Below are 27938 nucleotides of genomic sequence, written 5' to 3'. Positions count from 1 at the left end.
TTTCTGACAGGAGAGCAGGATGAGGGCCTTAAGAGTCTGGGACCAGGGCTGGGCGGGGTATGCCCAGAGAGAAGCATCCAGGTGCTAACGGAGTCTTTTGTCTTTCTAACGATGATGACAGAGTCTAACCATGTGGAAAAATGGGGCTGCTCACAGGGAAATCCCTCCGAATGAACACGAATAGACAGATCTTGCAGGAAAAAAAAAAAAAATGAAAAGAAAAAATCAACGAGGATCGTTTGGACTGGTAAAATGCATAATTACAGTCATTTCTGTGTCTTTCTCATTCATTACGCTTCATTAACATGCGGCAGTCCCTGGTACGACTACCATTAAATTCATCAGACTGGACACGGGTGGTTAAGTTTTACCTGATTAACAAAATGCTCACACTTGTAAACTCAGGTCCTGCCCGGAGATTCCTTTTGCAAGATTGTTCTCGACTTACAACTTAAAAATAAAGACAAGCAAAAAGAAATGGAAAGCCAAAAAAAAAAAAGGAAACTTGGCTTCTGCCCTGGCCACAGGCAAGGCTGACACAAAGGGGTTAAAAGTTAAGTGGAAGTCAAGCTTGAAGAAGTAAGATGGGGCCTCTACACAACGTTGAAATTAAGGCGTCTGGGGCTCGCGCAAACCTCCACCGTTTTTGGCCTCGAAGGCGGCAACTCCAGCCTCCCTCCTAGTGTCCTCCGCCTTTGGGACTAAGCAGGGAAGCTCACGTTAGTGGCAGCCAAAGAGAGGAGCTGGCCTTGCCAGGACTAAAGAGGGAGGGAGGGGAGGGGAAAAGCAAGAATCGCCCACCCCGCTCCCAGGCGGAGGGGCGGGAGCATCAGGTCCCGGCTGAGCGAGCAGTGTCTTGGGCTCTGCTTCTCTCCCGAGCCGCGCGGGAAGGATGCTGGGCCGCAGGGGCGCGCGCGCGGAGCGCGGGATGCCGTGGGGCTGGACGGCGCTCTGCCTGCTGAATTTGCTGCGTGAGTATCCGCCGCACGCGCGGCCCGCGGAGCTGGGCGGCGGGGAAGGTCGCCGCTCCCCCAGAGGCACGGCGCGCAGAGCCAGCTACCTAGAGGGAAGGGACCTCGGCTTCAACCTACGCCCCCACGCCCGCGGCTGCTCCAAGGCTTTGCTGGGACGAGGGCCGTGTGAACCGGCTCCAGCCGGGCCCATCGCTTCACCTGTGAATCGGCCGGGGTGGGATGGGACGGGAAGGCGACCACGACACGAGTGTGAACTACCCCAGGTGTTAACTCGCGCAGCGCCGTAGGCATCCCGGAGTCGGACAATGCGACTCGCTGGAGTTGTCTCTAATGTAAAGCGCTTTGAAGATGCCAGTGCCTCTTCGCGTTACCCAAGGTGCGGAGCGCAGAGTTGGAGCCAGACCCAGGAGAGGGGGAGGAGAGAAGCAGGAAAGTTTCGCGTCTGACGGTTAATTCAGATAGCTAGGGCCTGAGCAGGCGGTGGGGAAGGGGGTCAGGCGCCCCACGGATCACCGCGGCAGGGAGGAGGAAGGGGAGCAAAGTCAACCTGGGACGAGGCCGCTGCTGCAGCACCCAGGAGGCCCAGGAGGCCCAGGAGGCAGGCCGAGTTAGGTGCCCAGCGGAGTTTGGAGTGAAGAACAGCCCGTGCAAAAATCCTTGCATTTAAAATCGCAAAGCTGTTACGACTCCCTCTTCCGACGCCCACACCCATTCCACTGGAGAGAAGGTGGTGGTGGACGTGGACGGAGTTTGTTCTGAGCCCTGCCTCCATCTCTCCTCCACAACTCTTCTCCCTGGCACCAATTCAAAATTGTTACATCGTGGGGTTTTCTTTCCCTGCCCCCCCTTCCAAGATCTAAAACTAAAGGGCAGGTCAGCTCCTCCTCCACTCATCCACACATGCTCCTCTTAAGCTGTTGCTCTTACCTTTGTTAAAAAAAAAAAAAAGCCCTCAGTAAATATTTATTCTTAATTGCTTTCATTGGAGATAACATTCTCCATCTCATTTCATTGAAGTTAGAGGATTTTATATATTGTAAGTTCCCCATTCAGCTCAAGATTCTGCTTCCAGCCCTATAGGGCTCTCAATTCCCAACTCTTGCAAAAGGCCACCCACCAAGGCCCACAGAGTGGCCTCCGCAGCCAGCTAGACCTCTTTTGCTCTCACTTTCCTCTGATGTCCCTCCCTCTTTGGGTCCACCCAGTTGGAGAGAGATTCAGGGCTAGAGGAAGCTATAAGTTTGGCTCTGGGTTGACCTGTTTGGCAGCTTCAGACATGCCCTTGGGGGCAGGGGAAAAACTGTCTCTGAGATGTGGAAGCCCTAGAATGGGGTACTCCCCTGGGTGCTAGACTGTGCCCTCATAACGGGTGAGTTGATCAGTGGCTCCAATTCTGATCAGATGCTTTGAGTCCACAGCTTGTGATGGTGACCTGGTCCTGAGCTGAGGGAGGTCCACCCTTTTCTTATTTCCTCAGCTGGCCATTCTCAGTGTTGCCTTGGCCTTCAGCAGTGGGGAAGGGAGGAGCAACTTAACCTCTTCAAAGCCTCAGGTCTATACGCTGAGAATTTCAGTATCTCAGCTTGGGAGTGAGGGATGGGGCACAGGTCCCTATTCTCAATCTTTCCAGGCTGCTTGGGCCAGTTGTAGCTCCGTGCCTTCCCTGAGAACTTTCTAGAGTGTGTGTTTGGTTAATACTAGGAGTTGTTTTCTGTCTTGGGATATATTGTGGAGCAAGTGAAATGAGTGACTATACCTTGAAATGCTAACTAAGGGGTGTTGCAGAAATTCTGTACTATTATTACTGTGAAATTCAGGGCAGAAGGGGGTTCCCTGGTTTTCTCATCACTTACCCCGACATAGAGGTTTGTTCTGGGAAGGTCTTTTTTCTGTCCTTGTGAGAAGTTGGCATGGGGATGGGCACAGCAGCCAACGAAAAGTAGACTCTCTGTGTTGGAAATGGGGCGGTTCTGGTCAGAACCAGGGTCGTTGGGGGCCGAGAGGCCACCAAGGTAGCACTGCCACACCACCAGCTGGGAAGAGAAGGCTTTCAGGTTATTAGGGCACCTCATTTGTCAGTCTCACGGTATCTATTTCCTCCAAGCCCTCCATGGACACCCCCAAACCCCACCCCTTCACATTCCTCTTCTTCCTTTGGGTCCTTCGTGCCTGCTGACCCCACACCCATATCCTGTTTGGGGCTACGTACGTGTAAGAGGGGAAAAAGAAAAGGGAAAAGAATTTTATCAGATATTTTCCAGAAGAGAGAAGTCTCCACCCTTTGAATCTCTGCCACATGGCGACTGAGGAGGAGCAGCCTTGGGGACCTCTGACTAACTCAGTGGCCCCCGGTTCTCCCCCTTGTAGGGCCGTCCCTGCTGGCACAACCTTTGCAGATGCAAGTCTTCCAGTTTGACTGATAAAACATGCCACTAGAGCGGCTTTTTCTTATCCCTTTGGCTCCACCTCCTGGGAGCCTCATTCACTTGTCTTCATCTCCTTCATTCTCTGAATCTTTGTCTTCAAAAGCTCAGGGCAAAGAGTGCCAAACTGCAGCAGATAAACTCCTGCACAGCCTTACAAAAACAAATAAAAGAAAGGAACAAATTCCAGTCCTTATGGTCTCACTGCCTGATTTCCTTTAGACCCTGGGCAGGCGGGCTGGGCTGACATTCAGAGCTGGATGCTTACCCAGCTCCACCCTCAGGATGCCTGGTCCTCCCTCTCTCATTGACTCTGCCTGATCTAACTAAATGGACCTAAATGTAGAGAACTAAAAAAGTAAAGGTATGGAAACAGAACAAAAACACCATCCTCCAGAAGAAAATGCTCAAGAGTTGACAGGGCAGAATTTTTATATTTTTCTGGGCTTCGACTTTTTTAAATAAGAACATTTTCTTTCCTCTGCAAAGAAATAAAAACACATTATCTGTGACTTTTAGTTTCAAGGGCCTCTAGCTTTGCTAAGGAGAAAGATGCATGTGTCTTGGGAGGAGGAGCTACAGACAAAAGGAGATGCATCCCAAGGTGTACGTCCTAGGTCCTACAGGCCAGAGCCCAGCTGGGAATGAATCACTTCCCTTTAGATGTAAAGGAAAAGGCTTTTGGGCTTAATTGGAAAGTCTGCTCTTTGCTGATTAGGGGGAAATGAAAAACCCAAAGAACTTACAATGGATAGCTTCTAGGAAAAGAGCATCTCTAGGTAGCCAGTTCCATTGTTTAAAAGAATTTCTTAAATAGTCTCTGAATGAGGAACCTAGACTCCTGGACAAACTTTGCATATGCAATTCAACAGGAGGTTGAATTGCTGAGCATGATAAAAAGAAAGTGGAACTTTGTATTTGATGGGCCCAAGAGACAAGAGGCTGAAGGTCTCCAGAATCCAAGAAGACATAGAGAGAGGAGGAGAGGTGCCTGGAACAGTAGAGGAACAGCAGTGAGCAGAAGGTGGAAAAGACTTGTCTGGGAGAAATTCCTTATGGTTTGGCATGTTTATCACAGCGATATCTAAAATTTCAAAGTTATGTTATCATCTCCTCTAAGCTGGGATGTAATCTCGCTCCATGCTCTCAGATCTTCAGGAGACATACATTAACCCTGTGTCGGTGGTGCTGCGGAGGGAATAAAGGAATGCGTGTTCGGCTTGCCTGTGTGAGCAGGGCACACCAAGAGCTGCTGCAGCCTGAGGACAGGGAGGCGTGGAGCTTCCATCCAGGAGTAAGTGGCAGTCAGGAAAATGGAGAGAGACAGCTGGGGCAAATGTGGGCCCCTAGAGAGAGCTCACGATATTGGGGTTGAAGTAAGTGGAAGCGGTCCAAGACACATCATTTGAAGAGTAAGGGGCAGTCTCAGTACACTGGGTTTTCACTCACACCTCAGCTTATCCTCTGATGCGTAGGAAGGCATCAACCCAGTTCTTTGTTCAAGCCCAACATGGCCCAAACCCATTACAGGAATGCTTCCTGAATGTTCCCAGGAAAGATGGGTGGCTTTTATTTCCAGAGTCATTTCACTCCATTAAAAAAAGTAACCCCATTATTTTAAGCTTGTCTTTGTATTACAGTGAAATTAGCCTTCCTGTAACTTCTAGTCATCAATTCTAATTCCATTCTTTCCACTATCACAGAATTAATCTGATCTTCATGACAATCCTTAAAGACATTTCTAGTTGGCCCCACTAGATTATAAGCTCCTTGAGGATGGGGATTTATTTAAATTCTAATGACATTCACACCTCACAGCAGGAAGAAATTTTCTCTTACTTTGTGCTGTCCACAGCACTGAGCGTGGTCCTTCCCACATCACTGGTGCTTATGAAAAATAAGAATGGATAAATCAGTACATGAAATGAACCTTGGAGAAAATTATTCTCTTTCCAAATTCTTCTTTCCTAGATCAGAGGTCAGCAAACTTTTATAGCAAAGAGCCAGATAATGAATATCTTAGTCCTTTGAGGCTTTAGGTAGGCTCCGATGCGTATTCCACTTTGTTTCTTTGTTTTATTTTACAACACTTTAAACACATAAAAGCCATTCTTAGTTCTCTGGCCATACAATAAGTAGCCTTGGTCAGGATTTGGTCCACCATCTGCGCTGTCAACACCTGATCTAGAGTAAATAACACTTGGCCCTCAACCATATGACTTGCTTTCTAGACCTCTTCTAATTCTGGTTATCCTCCCATGGGCACTCCTTAATTTAATAAATTTCTTCTTAAAATATAGCATCTAATGAGACCACTACGTAGAGGTGGTTGGTGTGAGCTCCCCTGATGCAGTCACCCTTCAACCCACGTGCTTATTCTGAACTCAGAGGATTATATTAAGCGCCCTGAGTAAAACAAACAAGTAGAAGAGATGGTTTTGGCATTCATGTAATTTATAATGGGACCGAGGTGTCAAGCCCTATCCTTAGGAAACAGCATATGTGATTCGTGCCAGGTAAGTGATGGAGCTATGTGTTTTAAGGTCTTGGAGATTCAGAATGGAGGAGGCCTGTGTTAAAGAAACCCGCTGTTTCTTCAGCATTTATCAGACAGGCTAGCTACTTTGCATCCCTTGTCTCCTTTATTCCTCAAAACAACCAGGAAATGCGAACTATTTTTATCCCCACTTTACAGGTGAGGTTTAAGGAGTAGAAGCAGCTTCCCAAGGCCACACAGCTAAAGCCTGGTAGAAAAGCCTCCTTCTGTCACCGTCTGATTGCAGAATGCAAGCTCTTTGTTTGCAGGCCCTGCTGTCTTCTCAGCACGAGCCATGGGGCTCCCAGCAATGGCCAGCGTGTTCCTTCTTCCTATCGCAGTGTCTCTGTGGGCTAAAACACCCAGGAACTCCTCCAAGAAACTCCTCTTGGGCCAGGCGCTAGAATCTGAAAGGATGAAGGGAATGGGGCTAGCTGGCTAGGAGATCATAACACCACTAGCAAAGCAATAGAACTAAGGGTCTGTGAGAAGCAAGACCAAGTACAGGAAAACCTAGTCTCCTCAAATGTGGCAATTGAGTTATTTAGGTAACAGAGCTTTCTGGATCTCTGAGGATTTGTAACCCCGTTTTAAAGACAAAATCTTCAGTTTATCAATTATAGTTAGAAATCTTATTTAAAATGTATTTAATATGCATGCCTCTGCTTCCTTAAGTGGACCAAAAAAAGAGGACTTTAACCTTCATGACTCAGATGTGTCATGAAAATAATTTGGTCATGGTGCAACTCAGTCACATCATTAATGCATGTTAAGGTGTACGTATTTATTTACTCCTACTATAAATGGTGCCAGACTAGTGTGGGTTTTGATACTCATGTCTATTTTTTATTATTTCTGTTTCTTTTATTTCATTTTCAGCTGCTGCTTTTCCTTATTGTTCATTTCTGAGAGTCTCTAATTTTTAGCTTTAGCTAGTATACCAGATAACCAAGCTTGTTAGAATTGTGTGTTTAACAAGAATAATTGCTTCTGAATAAGTATCTACAAGTTAAATGGGTGACTTTTACCACATGAATTTTGTGACATCTATTTGGCTTCTTAGATCCTCATCTTGTTAACTTCCTGAGCTCTTGTGTCTTCCCCTTGCTCCAAGTCCAATAATTGAGATCAAATAGGGCACTTAGGAAGACACAGTTAATAAAGGTACAATGAGAAGTAAATCAGAGAAGATAGCCTTTCACTCTATTTTAAATCATGCTAGAACACTCTGCTGGGTTGGGTGAGGGCCGTGCCTCCAGTCTGGAGTAGAAGGTGGTGGAGATTCCCTCCGTCGCCTATTAGAATCTGACTTGTAGGCTGCTGTTACTTCCCTGCAGAGTAAGGAATCAGAAGTATAGATAAATAAAGGTCAGAATTGGATCGTTTAATACTATGGTTGTGTGTGGAAAGATAGCATAAAAAGAGATCTGTGATCAGTCTTGATTCTTGCAGATGCCTTTTCCTCAAGACCCCTTATGGACTATGAAACCAAGAGACTCCCTCAGTGAGAGTCCCTATATTAAAGCACGTAGGCCAGGATTGGCTCCCGGGACCCTACTGAGGTGACCCCTTGTCCTACACCACCGTGTATACACCCTATGCTCAGCCTTGCCTTCTGTCCAATTTTCCCCGCCTTGGAGGTTTCCCCACTCATCCTAGCTTCAGAGACATGGATCTGAGGTTGGGGTCCTGTTCTCATGTGCAGTCGGAGCCTGGTACATGTGCCTCAGTGCTTGGATGACAGGTGGATGGGTGGAGGCTGCTGCAACCAGGAACCAGGAGCCTGACCCTAGTGCATTGGTCGCTGGCCCGGGCCCAGGGTTGCTTCACTCATCTGGCACAGGCACTTCTGTCCTCAGAACTAGCAGCAGGTCTCGCTTCACATCTGGAAAAGTTCAAAACTGTTTGTCTGGGTGAAAGAGGCCCTGGGAGAGGGGATTCAAAAGCATGACATCACCTCAGCCAGGATCGGCTTCCTTTGGGTAGAGAGAAGGGCTGGGCTGGGCTGGGCTGGGCCAGATGGGATTCCCAGGAACTGATATACATACTGGAAGGAAGACGAGGAAAGGGTAGGCAGGAAGGGTGATGTCAGGGGGGAGTTCCAGTGGTGCCTTGGCATGGCTCCTTGAGAGGAGAACCCTTCAATTCAGTGTCCAAATGTTCCACTTCACACCTACAGTGAACTCATACCTTAGGGGACGATGGCTTAGAGGGTCCTAATCAAGGACAGAAGAAGACTGGATCCGCTCCTCGGTCTATTTCATTTTGATAAACTTCCCCCAACCTAAGCCATACAGGAGCCCCTCCTTTTCTTTCCACAGGTGTGGCAGACGCACACTGGTCCTCAGCAGTTTAGCCCCCCTGACTTTCTACTCAAGGTCAGCTAAACCTCAGAGGCGCCCCTGCTCCTCGGCCTGCATGAACATGGCCTTCCCTCTCTGTCAAAACCTTTGTGATTCACGTTCTCATCTCTAAAATGGAGATAGCAATATTACTTTTTCTTCCCGCTCACCTGCCAATAATATTAAAATATGAGTGTTGCGCTCACCATTAATATCAATCTTCTTGCAGCAGGTTGGTGAGGGAGGCAGACGTGGGGCGGTGAGACGTGTCACCACCTTTAGGAGAAACATTCGTGGCTCCAGGTTCATTGCCTTGGAACTGAAGCCTGGCTTCCCTCTTACTGCTGATGGAAAGAGGAAGTGTCATTCTACAATTCAATTTACCTGGAAACCTCTGAAAAATACAGACCTAGCTCTTAACCAGGAAAGTTTTGAGACAAGCATTAGGGTAGGCTGAGACCCTCAGGGGCCTTTCCTTGAGAATGGTAGCACCAGGTGTGGCGCGAGCTCTGGATACCAAGGCCACCCCAACATTCATAGTGCCTGAGCCAAGTATACGATGGAGGTCCATATACCATATTTTTAAATACTTCAAATAAATCGGGTCAGCTATAGCTGATAAATGAGAAAATATCCTCTTTCCTTGAAAAACATCTTCATGACCACCTGGAAGGCAGGGTTTGAATTTGGGACTCACAGTCCTAGAATCCAGTGCCACAATGTGGCTAAGCAGGAAGAGGTGGCCCTTGGCTGCAGCCCACCCCTTTTCTCTTCTTACCCATGACTCTGGCACACACCATAGGGGGTCTTGTGTTCATTTAAGGGACACTCCACCACACACTTATGCTCTAACCCTTCTCCCTGCAAAGAGCTGCCCTTGACCATCCTTAGCCCTTGGAGGTGAGGCTCTGGTGTTGCAGTTGACCCTCTGAAGGATGGGCTGTGAGAAAAGGCCATGCAGGTCCCCAAGAAGGCAAAATTTTCTAGGATTTCTGGTCTCCAGTGATCTAGAAGAAAGAGTACATCTCCGTTAGCCCCATGGATGAGTCATGGTTTGGGGAAGGGCAGAGCAAGAGGAGAAACAGGGTATGGGCTTTAAAATGCAGGGGCTGTGCAGGAAGCTTCTCCTCCCTGGGTCCAAGAGTGGCACTGCTGGGTTCCCCAGGAAACATGGAAGGGCCAGGACCCTCGTGAAGATCTTCAGAGAATAACTAGACCCAAGAACATTATACTTATAGTATTTTAACATTTGTTATCTCATTGATTCTCCCAAGAATCCATGTAAGAAAAAGCCCTCACTTTAGAGATTGGTGTACACACACACACACACACACACACACACACACAGAATTACATAGTTATTGGCAGAGCCAGAACTCAGCTCTCTAGCTCCCAACTACATCTGAGGAGGAACCAAGCCTTATGTTCTCTAGCCCGTCAGCTGGATTTGGAATCTAGTAATTATTCCAGGAATTAATATGGTAGATGGAGAGTGAAAAAAGATAGGATACATTAAAAAGAAAACAGGTACATCTCCCCACATTTCAGATCTTTGCAGTATTTATTTGAGTATAGTTTAATATTTTAATATTTTATAGATATATTGTGAACATTGTTTTCATGTTATAGGTTTTTCATTATTTTTTATTTGTAGTGATTATAGTGCATATGCCATTTATCCAACTAAATTTATTTAGTTGCAGCTTTTCCATGCTATAAATAATACTATATTAGACACTGGGTGCATCCAAGCTTTTCTTTCCCTATTTCCTTAGGGAAAAAACTAGTGGTGGGAACTCAGTTGCCTGTCCAGGAGGATGTTTTTGTTGCTGCTGCCTTGCCAGGGGCAGCAGAGGATGTTCTAAATGGATTCTGCCTGAAGTCAAGACACGGACTTCAGTGATATCAGGAGGCTCCAGGACAATCTGGTTCTGACCTTTCCTCCTTGTTTCTCTATAGCCTGTGGATTCACAGACATGAATAACTTGACTAATGTAACCGCAGAGCCTTCGGTGATCGTAGGAATATCTTCAGTTGTTCCTACAAATGTATCCGACCAGGAGACCAGAATACTAAGTACTCTTGAAAGTACTACCTTCAGCCCCATCTCTGAGAACAGCAATGGGACCATAGCAACCATCTCAGGTAAAGAATGTTTGTCTCAAGCCCCAGAGGGATGCTACTGGTGCTTAGGTAAAGCATTAGATGTTTGCAGACCACGCCCTGCTCCCACTTTCCCGCCCAGATGAAAACATACAAGCTCTTTGTAGTAATGACTTTGGCATCATATTTAGGGTACTCTGAGGTGAGTTCTAGATAAGTCTTACAACAGTGTCAGCTTTCTCAAGCCAGTGCCTTGGCAGCTGATCCTGATTGGTAATGCTCCTTGTACCCTTACTCTCATGCTCAATTGAGCTTAGCCATAAAAGGATTAAATGAGAATTCCCTAGAGCTCTCCAATCTCTTACAAGTGAAGGAAAATGTGTACAGGTTCAAATTGGGGGTCTCTGACTTCTCTAGGGCGGACCAATATCCAGTTTCAGAATCCTGAGGATGCCTCTAATACATTCTAGATTATAGCTATGGTTCCATGGTTCCAATAGCTGGCTTGAAATGAGTTTGGTAGGGATTAGGACAGGAAGTAACTCTTAACTTCCCAAATTCCCTTTTCTGGGTGGAAGTCCATGCCCATGTCATTGTCTATAAGGTCTTCCTCATTCAAGACAGTTTACTGGGATGTGTGTGTGTGTTTATGCAAATGTGCACACATGCACACTTGTATTTTTGGTCTGTTTCAGAGTCTACAGTGAACTTCACATCTCCCTCTGAGATCACCACAGTTCCTGAAGCCATGACCTCTTCTGTCCAGACACAGACCTCTTTAGTCATCGCAGTGTCTTCCACCACAATCAACATTTCAACTTCAGAGATGACGCCCAACATGTCACCTGGAAATGTTTCACATCCCCCACACAATATCACCAGCCCCGTGACATCTCTCACTATACCCTATACATCATTTCCATCTACCCTGAGTACCATCAAGGTGGGTATATTGGGCCAAAATGGCAGGATGGGCCCTCATTTCATATGTATACAGGCTCTCTCTTCCCTTCAACCTCTCCTCATCCCAACTAATGATATTTGGGCCATTAAGTATTAGCAGGGAAAATACGAAGCTCAAATATTGCTGGAAGAGATAGAAAGCGGAGAGGGGTGGAGTCAGGTGACAGGGCTGATCTGGGTCATGGGTATTGCATTTCTAAGGAATAGAGAATAAAGAGGATTCTCTGCGATCCATCCGTTCCTCTGCTGCTTTTTCTAGTTCTTCTCCATCTGGGCTTTGACCAGGCACCATTCCCCTTTGGCCGTATTTGGAAACTGTCCTCCTTAATGGAGATGCTTTCCCCAAAATGTTTAGGACTAACACCATTTCCTCAATGTGAGAGGGTTTGGTGGCTGTGCCAGGCAGAGAGGCTGTGAGGAACTGGGCAGACCCGGGATACTGAGCTCAGCCTACCCTTCTCAGCCTTAGGGCAGGTGTCTGTCAAGAGCTTTCAGAAAGAGTCGAAAATAAGCAGGTGTGGAACCTGGCAGGCAGGCATGGGGCGGGGCGCCGCTTGGTTTCTGTTTTTAAAGGAGCCAAAATAGGAATCTGGCAAGTCCTAGGGGTCAGGAGGAAAGTGAGTGTCACCAGGATCTTCCCAGTTGCCCCATTATGTGTTTGCCTGTATGGCTTTGCTGCAAGTGAATAATTAATTCACGGGAGGGAAAATGGCCCAAATGGGAAAAGATCCTCCCCTCTTCTGCTCTTGCACCATTCAAGCCCATGTTTACCAAGACTGCAAATAGCTCTCTGCCGGCAAGCTCAGGCTAGTATAGTAACAAAGTTAATTATCTGCTGGGGCCAGGGGGTGAGACGGAGGAAGAAAGTGTGACTATTATAAATCTCTAGTCCCCTAACAAATTTTAAAATTTCTTTTTCTTTAAAATCTTTTTAGAGAGTATTTTACAGAAATCTAACTGGGAAAGGAGTCAGGGAAGAAGTGAGGGGCAAAATACTGGCTTATTTACTTTGTTTTTGTTTTAATACAGAGAGAAATCATATGCTCCAGGGTCAAAGACGTGAAGTTGACCCTAAGTATCTGCCTGGAGCTAAATGAGACCTCCAGCTGTGTAAGTCGGCTTCCTGAACCCCCCAACTCCACTGCTTCCCTTTCTCTCTTCTCCCACAATCCTTCTGAACCTCCTTGTCATCTTGGACTGAATGGACCTTGATGGGGTGGGGAAGTTTAGCACCTTTAGGCTGCTTGCAATGCGGAGCTTTGGGTTTAGGGAGTAAGAGGCCCCATCTGGTGGATGAAGAAGGAAAAGACAACTTTGTTTAAATGTAGTTATTTTTCCCACTTTTTTATAGCACTTAATACATAGAGTTAGATTCAAGTTGGCTTTTATGTTAAGAAAGTCCTTCCTGAAATAGAAACTAGTCACTTAAAATATTAATTCATTTATTATCCTTTTTTACAGATAACTTTAATCCATGTAAATTTTTTTTCCCTATAATGCTGCATTTTCCATGTAACCCATTTTTCTTAACATTATTGACTGATCCCTTTTTAGGTTGGAATGCTTCTTTTAGCCTACATTAAGTTTTCATATCTCCCCAGGCCTATTCTTTAGAAATATTTCATTTGTTCAGCTTGCCTTTTTTTTTTTGGCCAGTTTTAAATTTTAAAAATTGTCATACTTTTACATTATAGTATTTTTAATATTTAGCCAGGATGGTCTTTGCTTATTATACTATAAAAATATAAAGTATTTTTTTATCTGTCCTTTTAGAAAAATTTGAGAATATCTTGTCCAGATCCAAAAAGAAAAACATTTGAAATTTTAATTGGAACGACTTTAAAATCCCTCCATTTTTTCTGATCTTTTCTTGTACAGCATCTCGTTTTTTTAGTTTTAAATCTTTTTCCTATGGGTTTTATAGATTTATTAAAGTTATTTATAATATAGATTTCCCATTATATATTTCAACTGGTTATTGCTGGTATATGAGAAAGTTAATTGAGTTTTGAATATTTGTCTTGGGTTTAGTTGTTTCTTTAATTTGCTTATTAACTCCAGGAGCTTTTTATTTGGTTCTTTTCTGTTTTTAAGGTGGGCTATCATGTTATCTACCACAACATGTTGTTTTTCTCCTTTTTAGCAGTATGACTCCTGTTTCAGTTTCATGTCGTATTGCATTGGTAAAACTGTACAGCGTGGTGTTAATTTTTAATGATAATAGCAGACCTCCTTGCTTTGTTTCAGTAAATTCAGTTTCCTGACTGTAGCAAGGCTCTGGGTAAAGGATGGGATAATGAGAAGAGCAGTATTTACTTGTAGAAAAAAAAAAAAAAAACATTTTCTTACAAGTTGAAAATATATTTAAGGGAATGCAATATGTATAATGTGTGCATACATAGTTTGGAAAGAGCCTGGGTAAATACTAGATTATAGAGGCATTAAGTTACTTATTTTGTTTATTTTGACCACAGTTATCTTACCTGCAATTATCAATTGGGTGGCTCTGACTCATAGACCTTTTAAAATTAAACTTAAGAGAATTATTTAATTTAAGAGTTTAAAAAAAAACAACAGAAATCGTGACGACATAAGCACACAAAATGGAATAACTAAGTACAATCAGCCAAATAGTTAACTTAGACATGAATGCACGGTATATGAGTGATATTCTGTGTCTCTAATGCTGATTTTCAACTCGTTAAGGAAATTGCCAAACCCTTTGCTAATTATAGCTAAGGAAAATGACCATCTTTTTTTTTCTTTTTTCTGTGTCTGTTGTTTGAGCACTTATGTTCCTGTGTATCACATGAGTCTGTGCCAGAATGCTCATTCTTTGTACCAGTGATTTAGAGCTAATTGCAGAGCATTCTAGGTGTCTGTCAATTGCTCTTCAAAGTTCCCATTTTACTAGGGTCATCATCCGAGACAAGTGCCAGACACTTACTGCTACTCCAGAAATAGCCCCGCTTACGCTGCTGCTGCTGCGGCCTCTTTTACCCTGTGCTCTTCGCCGTCCAATCTATTTTGTGCCACAGCCGAGAAAGTCTGCATTCTTCTCTGAAATTTGGGGAGGATCTGTGAGTGGCCATGTGGAAAGAGAGCAGTTCCCCAGTATCTTAAAGAAGGCTTCAGCACTGACCGTGACGCATCTACTCTGTGGCAGCCCCTGTGTAGCGCCGTTGTTCCCATGGTCCTTCCACCACTCTTGATCCCCTTTTCTTCCTGAGGACCCCTCTTCCCCAGACCCCAAGCAGCAGTACCTCATACAGCTCCCCAAGGTCATTTTTCCTTGTTCCAGAATATTTAGCCACAGCTCCCGATTGTGTCCCAGATTTCTTTTCCTTGCATCGTACTGTGTGATTGTCTGATAATCTGTTCCAAAGTCTGTGAGCGGGGTAGTGTTCATTTTCCTTAGACTGCATTTGTACTTTTGGTTTTAGAAGGCCTTAAGGTAGGTACTAGCTCTACCCGTGGGAAACTCAGGCCCTACTCGCAGCCTAGTGAGAAGCATGAGGGTTGGGATATCACGTCCTTGAGTACTTACGTCATTTTGGCATGCTCCTGCGTCTGTGTTCCCATAACAGAAACACACATGCCTTGTTCTCAGCCCTCCAGCCACTCATTCTGCACCAGTACATACTGAGTCTCCAACATGTGAGCTCTCGCCGTGTGGATTCTCTAGACCTGTCTCCTGTACCTGCGCTCTGTAGACATTTGTATCCCGGCCACTCTTCTTTTACTCCCCGTCCTTCATCTCTAGGCAGAAACCACCTGTGTCATCCAGGGAGCGGAAGGGTGATCCCATGCTCTTCTCAAGCACCTGGTACCTTGTCTCAGAACCCTCATGAGCAGAACATGTTTCTTCAAGTCCGACCTCCCATTTTCACCCCCGCAACGTCAGATTAATTAAGTTTTTGTGGTCGTGGTTTCCCAGATGGTTTCGAAATTGTGAGAATACTTTTTATCCTATACCTATTTGTCCAGAGGATTCCACCGAAAAAAATTTTTAATGGCAGTAAAATACACATAAAACGTACCTCCTTAACTATTTTAAATGTGTGGTTCAGAGGGGTTAAGGAAGTTCACATGGTTGGGAACCCAGTCTTCAGACCTCTTTTCATCTTCCAGAACCGAAACTCTGCGCCCGTTAAACAATCCCTCACCCCACCTCCCCACAGCCCTGTTAGTGGAAACCATGATTCAACTTTCCATCGCTATGAACTTGATTACTCTAGGTACCCCATATGAATGGAATCATGCAGTATTTATCTTTTTTGTGACCGGCTTATGTCAGTCAGCCTAATGCCCTCAGGTTTCATCCATTTTGTAGCGTATGTCAGAATTTCCTTACTTACTAAAGCCGAATAATCTTTTCTTGCATCTATATACCCCATTTTGTCTATCTACTCATCCACTGATAGACACTTGGGTTGTTTCCACATCTTGGCGATTGTGAATGATGCTGAACACGGGTGTACAAATATCTCTTTAACACCTCGATTTCATTTCTTTTGGTTATATGCAGAAGTGGAATTGCTGGATAATATGGCAGGTCTATTTTAAAATTTTCGAGGAACTGCCATTCTGTTTTCCATAGTAGCTGCACCATTTTGCAGTCCCATCAATGGTGCAGAAGGGTTCAAATTTCTCCACATCCTTGCCAACACTTGTTATTTTCTGTTTTTGTTTGTTTGTTTGTTTTTTGATAGTAGCCATCCTAATGGGCATAAAGTGGCATCTCATTGTGGTTTTGGTTGGCATTTCTTGATGGTTAATGATGTTGAACATCTTTTCATGTGTTTATTGGCCATTTGTATATCTTCTTGGGAAAATCTCTGTTCAAGTCCTTTGCCCACCAATTTGGTTTTTAGAACTACCTTTCTTTAGAGACACATCTGTTTATATGCACAGGTTTTATTTACGCAGCTAGTTCTCATCATCCTTACTCTGCTACACTGACTTCATCTGAGGCAGACTGCATCCAGCCTCCAGACCATATCCCCCAGCCCACACCTTTCTTGCGCCGTGCCCAAACACTAAAGGTCAGTTTCCATGCAGAAAAAAGTTACAGATGGAGAACCGATGAAGAGTGTATCTCCTGGAAACAGCCTGAAGTCTGAAGATAGCCTAATTTCTCGCTCTTGCTCAGCTGCCCTTGCTCAGGTCTCTTAATTTCTCCAGAACCTGTACGAACATAGAGTTTTTGCCTGCATTGTCAAATTCACACCAAAGTAGAAGAGAGAGAGAGAGAGAGAGAGAGAGAGAGAGAGAGAGAGAGAGAGAGAGAGAGAGAGAGAGAGAAAGGAAGAGAAGGAAAGGGGAGGGGAGAGAGGGAGAGAGAGATTGATTCAGCATCTGGAAATATCTTAAAGGTCATTTAGAAAAATACCTGTCCTTTCCCCACTCCAGTACTTAACATGCTTCCTTAACATGTTCAGAGTCTTTGTAAAGTTTGGGGATGCTACTCTAGAAAGGTTATATGGTTTTATTATTTTTGTAAAGTAACATGTGTGAGCAGATGTAGTTAGGGGCTGGCAAATCTGATTCTCATGAGCAAAATGGCGAGGCTGTGGCTTCCTCCTGCCCACTCTCCCATGATGTCTGCCCACAGCCTCTCTTGGGGGAGGATGTTTATTTCGAGCATCCGGAGAAGCATTGTGCTTTGTTCAGGATCCACCTGCTCTTCCCCAGGCCCAAACACAATTCACTGATGCTGTTGGATTCCAGAGTGGGAGGCTGGCCGCTGTTATTCCCTTGAATTTAGTCCAAGAAACTAAACAAGGGGTGGAGGGACTCTGTGTGAAGGCCAAACCAGTTGGGATGTTGGGTTGAACAACAATTCACTGAGTTCTTTTGTTTACTTGCTATGTTTAGTGCAGTTTGGTTTCCAAATTATGTAATGTATACCCAATCACCACATCAAGGAGTCTTATAGTCAGTCTAGTTAGAGAAAAATAACAATAACAGTAAGGGAGAATATGATTAAACATCAAAATGTGCATTCTAGATGATGTGCTATTGTTAATAGTAATAGTGATAGCTGCCATTTATCCAGCGCCCATGTGAGGTTCCAATCACTTCGCCAGGCACTTGTCTTACAATATGTCCTCACTCACCACAACAACCCAGTCTTCAGCTGAAGAACCTGACACTCAGACAAGTTGCATGGCATGCAAAGAATCTAATAAGTAACAGAGCAAAGGTTGATGCCCAGTCTGTTGGGGGCCAGTAATACCAGCTTCATGGAAGAGGTGGGAGTCGAGTGGAGTCTTGAAGGATGGGGAATCCCAGGGAGAGGCAGTGTTCTTCATTCGCCTGCATCCAGGCTCTCACACCCCAGGCTTCTTCATGGTGGTACCCACAGTCACAGGCCTCACCTCACTAGCTTCTCCTGCACACATTCTGCTCGTTTCTTCGAGGCCTACATTGAGATGTTTCTGATAACCCCAAATCAGATGCATGCTCGCCCTCCTTTGAATGTACATAGCACCTTAGTTGTACCATTCTTTGCTACTTGCCATGTAACTCAATCTGTGACCTCTTAGTCTCTTCGTGCCTCAGTTTCTTCATTTATAAAATGGGGAGAATGCTAGTACCCACATCATAGGGTTGCGTGAGGCCTAAATGAGTCAACATGTGTAAAACACTTTGAATAGAGCCTGAGACAGGAAGTGTCATTTAATTTCATTGCCATACATACGAACTGAGAGCTTGAACCATGTGGAATTCATAGCTAATCCACTCATGCGCGCACACACACACATACATGACACACACACAGAAGTTTTCACACAATGTCTTATATTCAGGGCTTGATAAATGTCAGAACAGCTGAACCTGGTTGAGGTGCAGCTTCTTAAGACTCAGCAGATAAGGGAGATGCCATTTCGTTCGACTTGTTTAGATCGTGCAGGAGCCCTGTCCCTCTGCCCCACTCAGGAAAGAGACGTATTTCAACCAGAGACACGTCAGAAGCCCTGAGTTGTTCAGGCAGGACTCCGTTCCCCCTCCTCAGGCAGCGTGGCGTTAAGAACACGCAGGGAAAGCCGCATCCGGCTCTCTGAGGAGAAGTGGGCCTAAAAAGGAAGGAGACTGTGATCATGACCAATGTGGTGTCCAGATTGCCTATAGCAGATGCCACTTTAAAGAGCCAGATTTTTCCAGAAGCAGAACCTTTATCCAAGGACTTAACAAGGGAGACTTGCGGAATAGTCCTTTTCCTGAGGGGTGAAGTGGAAGTTGCCTGAGAATTCATTTCTGAGACCTCAGCCCTTGGGGGCTTTCTGAGGCCACCGTTGGACTCATCTGTGACTTGGAGGTTATCCAGCTTTGCTCTCCCGGCCTCAGCCACGCCCAGTGTGTTTCACTCAGCTCCTCAAATTCCAGCTGATGGAAGAAAACTGGGGCCTGAGGCCAATCTTGACCTTGCCTTGTGCAGGAGCAGGGGAGCCTGGGTTTTCCTGCCTTGAGCCACCTCGTTAGGAAAATACCCAGGCTGCTTTCCAAGCCGGGAGGAGGCCCTCTGGCCTTGCCACGAGAAGCAGACCTGCCCACAAACAGGAAGCTTTCTCCTCCGTGGAGGCTCGGTCCTGATGGCCCTCATGTGCCCCAGCAGTTTCCCCTAACGGGAAAGTTGTCAGAGCTCTTCAGGCATTTCCTCCTCCTCTCTCCTTTTGGACAGAGGAGAGAGTCTTGGTTTCCGTTCCTTTTCTGTACAGGGGAGGCCACCTGATTGGAGGCTGCTGGGATAGATCTGGGGAGGTTTGACACAGGGCGCTGGAAGGGCGCAGCCAGTGCTTCCAGTTCATCCCTGTCCTGGTACTCGCTGTTGACGAAGGATCAGAGTTTATCTTCTAAGTCTGAGGTCCCCAGGCCTGTTGTCCAGTCAGCAACCTGGAGGAAGAGCTGTGACCCTGAAAGGCATCGTTCCATGCTTTAAATGGGAAAGGGGAATGGAAAACTGGACAAAAAACACTATTTCCATTTGAGCCGTGATCTTCCTAAGACCCTTTTGAAGGGATCAAGGATCCCATTGAGTCTGTGGTCAGAGATTTGGTCTCCACTCCTCACCTCCCTTGGCTTTCCTCCCACATCTGGGGCTATGGTCACCTTGAAACAGGATTGTCTCCTCATTAGTATTGCACTATTAATATTTTCTGTTATTGGCAATTTGTTTTGAATTTAATTTGAATAGTAAGTATATGCGTACAGGGGCAATCCCTAAATAAGACATTTCCTAAATAAGACAATTCCTAAATAAGAAATTTGTTCTCTGGCATCTTATAGATGCCATCTTACATCTAAGATACTGATAGATATATGTTTTGCTACTGAGAAATTTTCGAGGTTTTTTTTTTTCCCCCCCCCTATTGTGTTCTTGTACATATATCGTTCATGGTATTTTTTTTTTCCCAGTTGGAATTTTAGGAAAAAACTGTCTTTTTATGGAGAGGGTAATAGTGTAATCTCTTGCTCATCATTTTTCTCTGTCTTCCCAGGAGGACTTTAAGAATGCCAAGGGAGAGGAACTGACCCAAATCCTGTGTGGGAAAGATCAGGCTGAGGCTGGGGCTGGGGTGTGTTCCTTGCTCCTTGCCCACTCCGAGGTGAGGCCTCACTGCCTGCTGTTGTTCTTGGCCAACAGAACTGGTAAGAGGCACATCTGTCTTGGGGGCTAGGAAAGGAGTAGGACTGAGGTTAGAAGATGCTGGGCGGAAATCAGGCATCTTAGCTCAGAGAGTGCGGGTGCCACAGGGGAAGGGCTTGGTGGAGGCCCTCCTGAGAGGAGGATGGCCATCAGGGCATCTTCTAGAACAGTGCAGGAAGGTGGAGCAGAATGAGCTGGTCTAGCTTCTAGACTCAGCAACCCCCGTTTGTAATTCTAGAACTTCCCAGGAAGCTCCAGCTTCTGAAAGATCATCAGTCTGACCTGAGAAAGGTAAGGTCTCTAAGATAACGGGTTAGGGGTTTTCACTGGAGTAGGGGAGAAAATAATTATCTTCTCTAGACTTGCTCTTCCTGCCTCTCCATCTTTCTCCAACTGTCTTCACCCTTATGCTTGAACCAAAATTTTACGATGCAGCTTAATTAAGAGACGTCAGTCTTAAACTCTGTTTAGAAAATCCTTAAGGTCAGCATCTTCTTGTGTTTGTTCACTGTTGCACCACACACAGGGGTCAAGTGTAAGCTGAGCTCCTTTCTAGAGCCCACATTCTGCAAATGACTTGGCTCTCTTTTCTCTGTCTTCTCTTCCAGCTGGGGATTCAAAACTTCACTGAACAAGATGCTGGGAGCCACCAGAGCTATTCCCGCAAGACCCTGATTGCACTGGTCACCTCGGGGATCCTGCTGGCTATTTTGGGCACCACTGGCTATTTCCTGATGAACCGTCGCAGTTGGAGCCCCACAGGAGAAAGGCTGGTCAGTTCTGGGGTCCAGGCCGAAGGGAATAAGGAAGATAGTGGTCTTCTGGGAAGGTCTGTGAATATCACGGTGGAGGAGGAGAAATACCAGAAAAGGCACTTCTGTGCCCTTACATAGGGTTATTTATACCTGCACATCCTTGTGCCTGTGAACAGGTCAAAACAATAAATTGCAGATTGAGGAGGGGGCACTGACCAGGGCCTGCCCACCTCACTGTGGTAACAGATGGTTCATGTCACCTATTATTTTCCCTGGGATACTTCAGCTGGGTACAACCAGAACAAACTGCTAAATCAACCCTTTATTTGCAAGCATACTAAATGGCATGGGAACCACTTGGCTTACAAGAAGGGGACATATGGAGGGAAAATCTGCTCTTGAGGAAGGACAAGGCCGGGGTTTGACTCTTGGCCTCTGGTCTGGGAGGGTTATCGCACCCCGGGTACTGCCTGGTTTCTGGCAGGAGTGGCTGTGGAGCTGTGATGGCATGGTGTGGTGCCTGTCCTCTGTCCTTTCTCCTCTAGGAGCTGGAACCCTGACTGCTCTTCGGGAAGAAAGGAGTCCGCACATGCAGCTGCAACCCCCTCTCCCCCTCCCACTCTTGTTCTCCCCCACCGCCAGTGCCTCACTCCCCTGCTTACCAGATAATGCTCCTTTATTTATACACTGTCTAGGGCGAAGACCCTTATTACACGGAGAACGGTGGAAGCCAGGGCTATAGCTCAGGCCCTGGGGCCTCCCCTGAAGCTCAGGGAAAGGCCAGTGTGAACCGAGGGGCTCAGGAGAACGGGACCGGCCAGGCCACGTCCAGAAATGGCCATTCAGCGAGACAACACGTGGTGGCTGACACCGAACTGTGACTCGGCTGGGTGGGGCAAGGCTGGGCAACGTCTGTGGAAGGGGCCGTCCCTGCTGGGGGTGCCATCCCTCACCGTGCCCCTTTCCCACTGCACGCACCCTCCGCGGCCTTTCCTGGGGCCCTGCACTGCACCGCCGAGGGTTCTCTCCACCTTGGGGAGAGGCAGGTAACCCTGCCCTTTGCACATTCAGCTCCCTGACCCCGGATTCTGGTCTTTTGAGTTAAGAGGTGATGGGGAAAAGCCAAGGTTCAGAGAAGCTCCCAGTGGGGGTTGACCATCTCGCAGCATTCACACATGGCCCCTTCCCTCTCTCTCCTCTCCGCCTCATTACTGGAACTCCCGGGGGAAAGCATCGGCTTTTCTGGGCTATAGTTTCTTCCCAGGAGTCTTTGCCTTTTGCCCTTTCTTCCTTATATTTTCTTTCTCTAGGGAAACCAAAGCTACCCATTGCACTTGCTCCTTTGCAGTGATATAGCCAGAAAAACTTGTTGTTTTACACCGTATCCCTTATGCCCCTCCAAGTCACTGTGGATTCAGTCACCAGCTTCCCTTGCTCTCCTACCTCCCCTGAGCTTTCCACGTGCCCCCGCATCCATGAACAGAAGCCTGCGCAGGTTTCCGGCTGGCTGAGCCTGGAACTGGGCTCTGAGTTTAGAACAACGTCCTGGGTCTCTGTTTGAGATAAGGTGAAAGTGCACGTCGCACGTGTTCCCACCCGTAGGGGCAAATGGGAGAGAGCAGACAGCTCAGTCCTGGTCTTCCTGGAGCAGAGCCTCTGCTTGGGCTCCGTTTTGTCCCTGTGGTCAGAGAGAGCAGGAACCTGGGACTGGGTTCTCTTGACCCTTGAGCACCTAAGGAAGCCCCTCGCCCTTAGGCCAGGTCGCGTCCTTATCCTCTGATCTTCATGGCTGCCTCCTCCCTCCCCCTGATTCCTGGGGCGAGCTGTGTCCTCAGCCCCCACCCCAGCAGACTCCCTTCAATCTCTGCCCTCCCCCCTTGCCCTGTTCACTACTCTGCACCCACACGTGGTCATGTCCTCAGGACACCTCCAGAGGACCCTCGCCATGAGCCGCCGCCTCTGTGGATGTCCCAGTTTCTCATTCCCCCCCCCCCCCGAGGGGCAAACAGAGATCCTGGTTTCAATGACGTTGGGAAATAGAACTTTCCAGAGATAGGAATATTGGGTGTTTTTTTTTTTTCTGGATAAAAAATGGTGTGTAAATACTGTAATTAAAGTGATAGTGAAACACATTTGTCCCGTGGTTCTGTCCCACCTGGGTGTGTCTGAATGCAGAGCAGTCGGTCTCCATCAGATCTGGCTGGACTGTGCAGTGGCGTGGTGGGGAGAGGCCAGCTGTGGACGAGGTGGGACCATCTCGGGGGACACCAACCAGGATGCTGCCCCTTGGGGGGCATCCGTCTGCGAACTATTCCTCTCTAGGAGAGAGAGAGAGACGGGAGGCTCACAGGGAAGCTGGACATCTCACCATGGAAGGACCAGAATGCAGCGTGCGCCTTCAGGGTAGGAGGCGGTGTGTGAGGGTTTCGGAGGCGTACCCTTTGTGAACCCTCTTCTGAGAAGAGGCACATTTTGGTAACTGCATACAAAAACAAACAAACAAACAAAAAAAAAAACAAAGGGAAGGCACCATTTCCTATGCAGCCTCTATTATCACACCATCTCCTGCCCCTAGCTGGGAGCAGAACAGCAAAGACAATGTGGGGAACTTCTGCTTTAGAGATTTTCAGTGAACTCCGGGAGCAGTTGGTGTCTACCCTCAGCATTAAGACAGCAGCTGAACTACAGAGTCTGTGAGCACACACCACCCCCTCCAGAGCCCAGACACCCCTGCCCCACCCCAGACCATAGGAAGTGTGGGAAGGTATGTGCCGGACACAACTGAGTAGCTTCAGGAAACGCTCCCAAGTGTGTCAACAGCGGCAGAGGCAGTTGGGGCCAAACAAAGGATCCTTCCAGTTCTTATCAGACCAAAGCCAGACTTTTCCCTTTAGCGCTGCCCCACCCCCACCCCTCCTTGCTTTCTGCAACTGCTCTAACCAGAGGTTCCTCTCCAGGAGGTGGAGGGATGTGATCTAGAGCCTTCCCTAGAAGGTGATGGCTGGTAGTGGGGGATTGGAGAAAGGAGAGAGAGCACCTGGGGCAAAAGAAGTCAGGTTGGCCTCCATCTATCTAGTCACATGTCCTGCAATGAGAGTGACCAGATGAAGGACTGGTCAGTTAGGGGTGGCAGGGGAGAGGGGTAGGTACAGGGTACTGAGTCCCAGGAAACAGGGAAAGAGGAAAAAGGGCAACTGAGTCTGAAACGCCCTCAGCCTCAGTCCCAACAACCTGTAATGGTATTTAATGCTGAGTATGTCAGCGTGTACAGGTTTTGGGAAGAAGGGGTGTGCACATGTATATTTAAGGGGTGGGGTGGGCTGGAGACTAGTTCCCTGATGGCTGGGCCGCTTGCCCTGAAGGACTCAGCTTTCTAAAACATCAGACTTTCCCCTTTGGCCTGAGCGTCCTGGTGCGGCAATGGCTCCACCTGCTGGTCTTGCTGGGCTCCTACCGCTCAGCTTCCGTTCAATTCGCATCCATGTTGGGTTTCGCTGCGCGGCTGCCCCGCCCCTGAATAGCCTCGCCCAGTCTATTTCAAACTCAAAGTTCATTTAACTACAGAAAGTCGCTGCTGGTGAAGACTTTAAAGATACCTCCAACTCAACTCTCTTATGGTATCGTTAAAGATAAACGAAGGCCCAGAAAGGGCCTGTGGCTGGCCCATATCACCTGGAATCAGGCTCCTGAATCCAAAGCTCTTCCCTTCATCACCTCTCCCCACTCATCTGCTGGGGCCTCAGGCCGCCTCTGGTTGGACGTCATGAAGCTGGTGAGGGCAGTGTCAAGATACTTTGGAGGCTTCACTTCTGGAGCATTTCATCAGCATGTGCTCTCTCGGCCGGCCAGCCAAGCAGGATGGAGGCCCCAGGACAAAGGAGAGACTGAAGCCGCTGGCAGGCTGGGAGGCTCAGCCCCTCTGCTGTGCCTATAGCTAGCCCTGAAGAATTAACTCTGAAGTACTACATAGTTCATTATGGAAAGCATACCTGAAAGTATCTTCTGTCTGATTTTCATCTAGTTGCATAAACAGGAAACTCCTCCAAGTATTCCCCATCCCATTCTATCTAGGTAGATCAATCCCACACTTCCTCTTCACACAAACCCAGTAGCAGTAACAGCATACTGCTTCTGTTCCTGAGGAGTTCAGAGCCGGCATTCAGTCACACAGCAAGTCTTAGGGAATACCTACTGTGTGCCAGACACTATTCTAGAGGCTGGGGACAGAGCAGTGAACAAATCCTCATGGAGCTTAAAATTCAAATAGGAGAGAAAGAATAAGCAAACACATTTATCTAAGTAAATGTGTTTTCAGGTTGTATTAAGAGCTATGAAAAACAAAAAATAGACAGAGTAATTGTTGATATTTTGCACATAGCGGTTACCCTCAAGGTGGTAAGAATTGAGAGTATAGCTCACTTGAATGAAGTGAGAGAGATTATGCCGTACAGAGGGAAGAGCAAATTCAAAGCTCTGTGATGCAAAGCCTGGTGAGTGCAAGAAGTACTGCTGAGCAAGGTGGACAAGAAGGCCACTGAGGCTGCATCTGAGTGCGGGCAAGAGCGGTGCAGGTCAGATCACATCAGGCCTTCCGGACCTCCGTAAGGAGTTTGGATTTTATCAGTAGATGGGGAAACCACTGGAGGATTTTGAGCAAGGAACTAATATGTTGTAAAAGGATCTCGCTGGCTGCTGAGTGGAGAATAGAGATAGAGAGGCAAGAGAATGGAAGGAAGGCGAGCAGGTCGGCTGCAGTGATAACATCAAGAAAGCTGTTTATGGCTGGATCAGGGTGATATAACGGAAGCAGTGAGAAGAAGCAGAATTTAGAATATGGTTTAAAGGTGGAGTTAAAGGGACTTGCTCTATTTATTTATTCCTTCAAATGATGATCATAATAACCATAACAGTAGCTAACATTTATTGAGTACTTATTGTATCAAAATTGAGATGCTATACCAAAATTTAAATACTATATTTTATTTAATATTATGAAGTAGGTACCGTAATTCAGAGAGTAACAAGGGGGATGTGCTAGCAGCTCAGTGAGCAAGGCAAAGATGAGTAAGATGTGAGTTTATGTGAACCCAGAATACTGCAAGTGCATTAATACAAACAAACAAACAACAACAAGAAAAATGCAAGGCAGAAAGCGAGTAATGACACAGGAAAAGACTAACTGAGGTGCCGTGTGTCCAGAGGTGGGCAGGACTCCCAGCTGGGGAGAACCAGGGCTGGGGCACGGAGGAGTATCTGTGGGGCTGTAAAATGGATAAGATTTGGATGACAAAAAAGGGTGAGGACATTTGAGGCTGAGGGAAGAGCATGCCTGATATGTAGAGATGGGAAATAATAGGTCTTTCTAAAAACAATGTGTTTTCTAGCACGTCAGAAAGGTAGGATGTGTGAAGGAAAGCCTAGTACCAAAAAAGGCGTGTGTCCGTTCATGTAGAGCATTTAATGCCAGACCACGGAGTTTAATTTTATTCAATAGAAAAGAGCCACTGAAAGGTTTATTCACTTATTTATTCATTTATTCAACAAAGTTTTTTTTTTTGAATGCTTATTATAAGCCAGTCACCTGGGATAAAACACAGTCCCTTCTGTCAAGTCTTTACACTGGTGGTGGGAGGGACAGATGATGGAACAATTAGCACTGAATGTAGGTACTATGGTGCAGGAAGCTCGAGTGGGAGGGGCATGGAAGCCATGGAAGGCTTCCCAGAAGAGGTGACATCTCGGCTGATCCTAAGGGACAAGCAGGATTTAAAAAGGAGAAGAGGATAGAGATGGGTGTTCCAGGGAGAGGAAGGACCCGTGGCCCGGGCGCAAAGTGAGGATGGTCATTCCAGAAATGTGAGCGGTTCCTTTAAGGCCCAAGCAAAGAACACGATTCTTCTCCATATCTTCTATTTCTATGGTGAGAGTTTTTATTTGTTCTTTTATTTCAAGCAGGCTGTAATTGCTCATTGAAGCATTTTTATAATAGCTGTTTTAAAATCCTTGTCAGGTAATTTCAAAATCTCTGTCATCTCAGCGTTGGCATCTGTTAATTATTTTTTCTCGTTCAAGTTGAGATTGTCCTGGTTGTTTGTTTTAAGAGTGAGTTTAAATTGTGTCTTGGACATTTGGCGTATTACGGTATGGGACCCTGGAGCTTATAAGTCTTCTGTTTGAGCAGTCCCTCTTGGGTACTGCATCGATGTGGTGCCTCCTGGTCACTGCTGGGTTCGGGTAGAAGTCCAGGCTCCCCATTCAGTGGTTGATACCTCTTGGGGAGTGGGTGCCTCATGATTTCCGGGCCACAGCGGAAGTTCAGGCTCCTCACTAGATCTCTGCTGATACCACCCTGGTGACTGGTGACATGTCGTTCCTCGAGTCCTAAACTCTCTAACTGCCTTCTCTTTACCTTTCAGCATTTTCTTATATTTGTTTTATATAAAATGTCCAGGGTTTTTAGAAGTACTTAGCTAGAGAAATAGGGGGAAATAAATCTGTTTCATCTTGTCTAGAACTGGATGTTCATGCAAAAAAAACATGATTGGGGAGAGGACTCTTTAGCCATGAGGCCGGAGAGGTAGGAGGTTCTAGACTAGCTATTCTCAAAGGCCTCCTACACCAGGAAAAGTTATTGAAGGCTTCAGAGAGCTTTCGATTTCAAGCGTTATATCTATAAGTAATTACTGTGTCAGAAGTCAAAACTAAGAAAAACTTATTCATTCAAAGTCATCTTCATTTAAAAATAATATCTCATTATGTGAGTATATAAGTAACACATATTTTAACGAAAAATAATGGTATTTTCCAAAACAAAATCATTAGAGGGAAGAGCGGCATTGTTTCACATTTTGGCTAATCTCTTCAATATCTGGCTTAATAGAAGACTGCCGATTCTCTCACGTGTTTCTGTGTTTAACCTGCCGTCGTGATACGTGACATGTAGCCTCTGGAAACTTAAGTTGTGAGAGCAGGAATAGGAGAAAGGCAAATGACATGTTAGTGTTGTTATGAAAATAGTTTCGACCTTGCAGACCCCTTGAACATGTTCGGGGCCCCCCGGGGAAACTCTGGATAAGGAGAACTGCCACTCTGGGACTGCGTTCTTTCTGCAGCCGCGTGTGACTGCTGAGCGCATGGAACGGGGCCGGTGTGACTAAAGAACAGAACTTTCCATTTTATTTAATTTTAATCA

General features: G+C 46.4%; 1 protein-coding gene across 2 annotated transcripts; it reads left to right on the top strand.

The window, feature by feature from the left end:
* Window positions 1-838: 838 nt before the first annotated feature.
* On the top strand, window positions 839-23876 carry CD34 (CD34 molecule). Of its 2 annotated transcripts, none has more exons than XM_016150262.2 (8): window positions 839-971; window positions 10235-10420; window positions 11074-11321; window positions 12371-12451; window positions 19843-19993; window positions 20230-20282; window positions 20600-20764; window positions 21442-23876. In XM_016150262.2, the coding sequence occupies exons 1-8, from the start codon at window positions 893-895 to the stop codon at window positions 21625-21627; spliced, it is 1149 nt and encodes a 382-aa protein (XP_016005748.2). In that variant the 5' UTR covers window positions 839-892; the 3' UTR covers window positions 21628-23876. The 2 variants fall into 2 exon arrangements, with proteins under 2 accessions (XP_016005748.2, XP_016005749.2); XM_016150263.2 differs by lacking the exon at window positions 21442-23876 and adding an exon at window positions 21292-21435.
* Window positions 23877-27938: the final 4062 nt, after the last annotated feature.

This window comes from Rousettus aegyptiacus, unplaced genomic scaffold (assembly GCF_014176215.1).
Source record: "Rousettus aegyptiacus isolate mRouAeg1 unplaced genomic scaffold, mRouAeg1.p scaffold_m13_p_17, whole genome shotgun sequence".
NCBI lineage: Eukaryota > Metazoa > Chordata > Mammalia > Chiroptera > Pteropodidae > Rousettus > Rousettus aegyptiacus.
The sequence above is the reverse complement of the archived record's forward strand: the minus strand, read 5'-3'. Positions and strand labels throughout refer to the sequence as shown.